Raw genomic sequence first — 5802 nt, 5'->3', positions numbered from 1 at the left:
CCCCGGGGGCGCTAGGGGCCAGGACCTGATCCTGACACCTTCCCCCTCCCCAACCCCCTCTCCAGCCGCGCACCTGCCGGAGCCTGGGCAGGACCCCCCCTTCCTGGGCCGGCGTCGATGCTGAGCGGGCCGGGGGGACTCCCCACCTCCCCTGCACCATGGACGGCTTCTACGACCAGCAGGTTCCCTTCATGGGCCCCGGGGTAAGTTTGCCCTGTGCATCTCCCCCTGCCCCATCCACCCTGTCCATGGGGGCATCCATTCTCCTGTCCTTGGGGGCTGCCACCCTCACGGGCTGTTGTCACCCTGGTCGTTGCAGAAGTCCTGCGCAGAGGAGGGCCGAGGCCGGCTGGGATCTGATAGGAAAAGGAAATTTTTGGAGACTGACCTGGCCCACGACTCGGAAGGTAGGCAGGGCTGGCCTGGGCAGCCGTGGCCTTGCTGCGGTCCTGCGAGGCCGCTCTCCTCACATTCGTCAGTTTAGAAATAATCCTGTGAATAATGGCAGTTTTATTTATTCTTCTATGGAGCGCATAAGTCTTTCACTCTGTTCCAGAGCTCTTCCAGGATCTCAGCCAGCTCCAAGAGGCCTGGCTAGCTGAAGGCAAGTCTTCACCTCCTCCTTTTGCCATGTAAAATCTCCCTGTGAAGATTTTTTTTGAGAACTGAAAACGCCATAAACCCGGTTTTTTTTTTTGTTGTTGTTTTTTTTAGCTCAGGTCCCTGATGATGAACAGTTTGTCCCAGATTTCCAATCTGAAAGCTGTAAGTGGTTGTTCTGGGGGTTTTATTCTCTGGGGGGAAATGTTTGGGTGCCTTTGCAAAGCCTCACACTGGGTTTGGAGCTGCTTCCTTGGGAAAGCAGTTGTTGGGGCTGAAACTGTGAAATCACAGACTTGGGAGAAAGCACGTGTGGTTTGGGTTCATCAAGATGAAACTTGCAATGTCCCATCCCTTTTAAATAGGGAAAAACTACAGCCAAATGCATGAAAATATCTCTAACTGATTTCTAGGCTCCTCTGAGACTCGCTGCTTGTTCATAGTAATGTTGATTTGCTTATAAACTCTTCTTTTCCTTTTCAAGTGGAAGCACGAGCCTGTGCTGGGCTCGTTGGTTAGCCACAATTTCTTCAGTTTCTGGAGCTTTTTAACAGTCCTGGCCCAGCGCTGTTGGCAAGAGTGGACCTGAGCGGTGAAACTTGAGCTGCTTTAAGCAGCATTAATCACTGGCAAGTGAGCATGTTTAAAAGGAGGCCAGTGAAAATGCAGTTCCTCTTGAATTGCATAAGAGTGAGAGTTGGTTCTGAGCTGTGGTTTGTTGCTGAAATGGGTTAGCGGCAGGGGCAGGAGCTGGTTAATGGTGTGTGGTACTTTGCGGTTCTCGGGCACTGGCTTTTCTAGGGATGAAGGCTCAGTTGGAGGTCAAGGGGGAATCGGGATGTTTTGTGTCGTTACCTCGCAAACAGAACTAGTGGTGTGGTGTTGGTGGCTGGGTTTTGCTGCTGAGCCAGACAGCTACACAATTTAAAGGAAATCAAATTTAGCCTGCAGTCGAACAGATTTTTTCATTCCAGCTTTGTCACAGCATGCAGCAGGGTATCTTCTCCTACAGTAAAGCACACGTTAATTATTGCTCTTTGATTACTTCTGAGTGGGAAGCTTGCCATTAAATTGTTCCAGACAGCCCAAGTTTCAGATGCGTTTTTTCCCTTGTCTCCCCTGAGATAAAAGGCGAGCCCAGAGTCAGAATCGCAACTGGCTGTTGACATCCTAGCGCAGCCTGGCAGCTCTTGCTTGGAGCGGTAGAAACCGCAGCGAGCGTGGGAGGGTGGCTCTTGGAGCTGAAGCTGTTTCCAGTGCCTTTTGGCAGTCTCTTGTTTCCTTGTAACCTGAAGAGCTCAGAAAGGACGGACAAACTTTTCTGGGTGATGTGGGGAAAGGAAAGAAAGAAACAAAAGGGGACATTTGGTTGAGACTCATAATGTTCTCCCAACCTGCTCAGCCTCTGCAGACCTGGCATTGAAATGACTTTTGTCACTTGAAAAGAGATCTCCCTATGTGATTCCCTACTATAATAGCCTTCTCTAACTGTCCCGGGCAGAGAAAGCAAGGGTTTCCTCGGCTGTGCTGGCTGCGGGTGCTCAGTCCAGCCAGTCCAGTGGAGGGGAAACAGGCAGCCTGGCTCTTCCATACCAGCACTAGAGAGAGTTTGAAGAGGAGAGAGTCTCTAGCTTACTGCTTTCTGGCTCCATGTTCTCATTTCATTATGGATTTGAACTGTGTGTAGTGTAGGAAGAAAAAGAGAGATGAATTTGATGCAGCCTCCCCCATGTATCCAGCTTTTGCTAAAGGGGATATGCTGCTTTTCCAGGCTGGGGGTCACATTGGGTTCAGTGCCCATTGGCCCCCCCGAGGGAAGGCAAGTCCTTAGTTCCTATGGATTTTTGCAGGCATGCATTAAACTCCATTCCTGCAGTTGTGCAGCTCTGTACCTTTTCCCTGAGGAAGTTGCTGCTCTCTTGTCCTGAACAAACTAGCTCTGTCACCTGCCCCATGGCCCTGGCATTCCCAGGGCCAAGCTTCCTCTGCACAGTAGCAAAGAGGGACAAGCCAGGCTCAGTTTGATGCTGTTGGTGTGGGGAACACTGCCGCATGTGCCATGTTGAGTCTCGGGGATGCTCCAGACTGCAGCATCGTTCCCACCTTGCTAAGGAACCCCTCATGGCACAGCAACTGCCTGCAGCTTGGCTGCTGCCAGCTCACTGCTCCTGACTGTGTAGCTGAGGCCCCTGGCATACATGGGCTTAAGGTTGGGGTTTGGCAGCGAAGTGCCGTAACACGCTGGAGGGCAGCAGGTTGCAGCTCTAGGGAGGAAATCCTGCCGGAGGGCTGGGAAAAATAGGGCTTCTCTGAATAAGGGATGCGCTGTTCTCGGCACCCTGGACTGAGCAGCAAGAGGCTGGATTTGGTGCTTATCAGCTACCCAGAGCAGTGGCAGATCCCCCTGGAAGGGTGAGGAGATAGTGAGTGACTCTGGCGTAGGCTCTCCAGTGGTACAGTCTGGGGAGAAGAGTGTACGTACAATGTTGTATCTTGACCGGTTCTTTAAGTAACTGGGAAGCAATGGGGTCAAGCTGAGGGGATCAGCACCACCACAGGAGGCTTCGGCATTTGCAAGGCTTGCTCCCAGAGAACTTGTGGCTCCCTGCATGGGCAGCATGTGGTTAAAGCCATGGCAGGGCACGGAGTGGAGTTTCTTACACACCAAAATGAAAGCAGGAGGCTTGTTTCTGAGGAAGAGTTGTTTAAACAAAGGAAAGCAGGAACCTGGCTTCTATTTCTGGCTCCTCTCCTGGTGTGACCTTGGGTGCGTCCTGTAACACTGGGGGATGGAGGGGCAGATGTGGAGCACAGCTTCCAGGTGACGGCTTGAGTGGGTGCCAAGGTCCACAGCTGGTGGCCGGGCTGGAAGTGGTTTGGTTGTCTTCCCTGTGGCTTGAGCAGTGAGTGCCACCAGCAGAGCCAACATCCTCCATGCTTGGCTTCTTAGAGGTGTCATCATACTGAAGGTTGGGGAGCAACCTGCCCTGTCCCCCATCAAGGGCTTCACCAGCAGTTCGAGGTCCTGAATGGCTTTGGGATGTCACCTTTCACATGGCAGATCTCTTGGCTGAAGGTTGATGTTTGGGGCAACTCCAGCGTGGCTGGTGGTGCGGCACTGCTGGCTATGTCTGAGCCCCCCACCTTCCCCTCCTGGTTGGGGTGCCTTGTCAGCCAGGCACAGCAGTGGCACGTGTGTCCAGTCCCCTTGCCTGGCCTCCATGGTGTCCTTCCCTCCCCAGGGGCTAAAGCAGCCTAGAGAGGGGTTGTCAGACACCCACGGGTGCTTTCTCTGCTCCCATGGCTCAGTCCTGACACGGGTGTGCTCAGGTGCGTTCTGCAGCCCCATCTGTAGTTAAGCTTCTCCCTCTGCCTATTTTTATATACTTTTTTAGCTTTTAATTATAGTCCCAGCACAGAACCGGAAAAGTTGAAAGTGCTTGTGCACCCAGTGTGCCTTTGAGGCACTGGGGCAGGGCACCTCCTTCCCTGGGAACCCTCCTGCCCCCTTCCCAGCTCCCTGCCTGGCCACTTGCCTCTGGGGACCTAAACGCAGCTCCTTCCTCCCCCGAGAGCTGCACCCCGGGTCTCGGTGCCCCTCTCTGCTCCTGGGTGCTCGGCATTGCCGCACCTGCTGCGGTGGACTGGTCTCATGTCTTGCACTGTGTCTATAGAACCACCTGAAGGCCCTTAGACTGTTAGTGTGATGAGAGAATGGATTGCGATGGAAAAAATAAGTATCAAAATCACTGTTCAAATCACTTTGAGTGAAACTGCTAACTGCTTTTGGGTGTACCATAAGAAAGGCATTTTCCTGTGCGTGACAGCAGAAATGCCACTTAAAGGGGATTCTGCTCTTTATTGCGGACGGCATAAACCAGATTTAAATATTTGCTCCTTCTATATATTTCTATTACTTATTTCCTATTACTTTTTTTTTTTTTTTTTTTTTTTTTCCCTTTCCCGGCCACATGAATGGAGCGCTCCAAATTGTTTATGAATGGAGGGTGGTGCCTGCTCAGAGCTGCCTTTTTTTTTTTTCCTTCTTTTTTTTTTTTTTTTTTCAATGAATAACCAGGCCCCATTGTACGCCTGGTGGAAAAACAACCCGCTCCAACAACACGGAGCCTGTTAGGGAGAAACATGCCTGCGATAGGCAGCTGGAGCCCTTCCAAAGCCAGTTCCCCTTCGCTTTCCCGCGGGGCGCCCGGTCTTTACTGCCGCCACGCTGGCCTCCTGTTAAGACTAGAAATGCTGAGAGTGGCAAAACCTCACTGGGGAGGGGGGATAAATCCGGCTTGGGAGCGGGTGGGGGACTGTGCTGGCTCAGAGCTGGGCTTTGTATTTCAAATCCTCCTTGGGGAGGGTGGGGGTTATGCCCTTGGTACCAGCTGTGCCAGGCCCATGCAGGAGGGAGGGGGAAGGAGGGGTAGAGAGAGGAGTCAGCAGCTCTTTACAGGTTTTGACAAATTAGGGGAGCAGCTAATGACCTGGCAAGCTGTGAACAGTTGTCCTGAAGCTATTCGTTCCTCCCCACTGTAGCTGGGCTGTGTTTAGACTTTGCATTAAGCTAATACGCCACTTCCGATTATTCTTGGCTCTCTGCTGCAGGCGCTATTTAGGTAAAGATCTCTGAGGCGCTTTCCCTTTCCTAGAGCGCCTGCTTTTAGAAATGAAGTAGGTTAAGCATATATTACTTGGTTTAAAATTATATATAGTGAGTGGGCTTGGGAGGGGGCTGGGAAGGATTTGGGGTTAATGGGATGTTTGCCACTTGAACTCATACAGTTGTGGGACCCCTTGGAGCATCTTGGCTGGAGGAATGTGGATCCCATTAAGCTGCTCGCCAACTCTCTGGCCAGCTCACTGGGAGGTCACTGTCCTGCTTACACGATGTCCTGGGATGGTGGGACTGTCCAAGCTCTGCCCTTCCCTGCAGAAGTCAGGCCCTGCCACCCCGGCTCAGTCTACTAGCAGGTCATGGTCTGCTAGGGCACCATCCTGCCATAGTTTGGTTGCCTAATGCTCCCAGGGGGGTAATCCACACCTGATTCATGAGCAAAAAGACCCCAGCAGATGCTTCTCAGGGGTAATGACCCCCATCACCTTCTGCCATGTGAGTGGGTAGAATCATGGCAGTATTGTACCATGGAATGGTTAGGGTTGGAAAGGACCTTAAAGCTCATCCAGTTCCAACCCCCT

The 5802-nt window shown here is 52.2% G+C and overlaps 1 protein-coding gene across 1 annotated transcript in view; it reads left to right on the top strand.

Annotated features, from left to right (window-relative positions):
• The first annotated feature begins 158 nt into the window (after positions 1-158).
• ETV5 (ets variant 5) overlaps positions 159-5802 on the top strand; it is a 12613-nt gene continuing 6969 nt past the window's right edge. Inside the window, exons 1-4 of the mRNA XM_010023883.1 lie at positions 159-203; positions 320-407; positions 557-604; positions 715-765. Coding sequence (XP_010022185.1) covers positions 159-203; positions 320-407; positions 557-604; positions 715-765 — 232 coding nt within the window. The remainder of the gene's footprint in view (positions 204-319; positions 408-556; positions 605-714; positions 766-5802) is intronic.

This window comes from Nestor notabilis, unplaced genomic scaffold, assembly GCF_000696875.1.
Source record: "Nestor notabilis isolate BGI_N333 unplaced genomic scaffold, ASM69687v1 scaffold20400, whole genome shotgun sequence".
NCBI lineage: Eukaryota > Metazoa > Chordata > Aves > Psittaciformes > Psittacidae > Nestor > Nestor notabilis.
The sequence above is the reverse complement of the archived record's forward strand: the minus strand, read 5'-3'. Positions and strand labels throughout refer to the sequence as shown.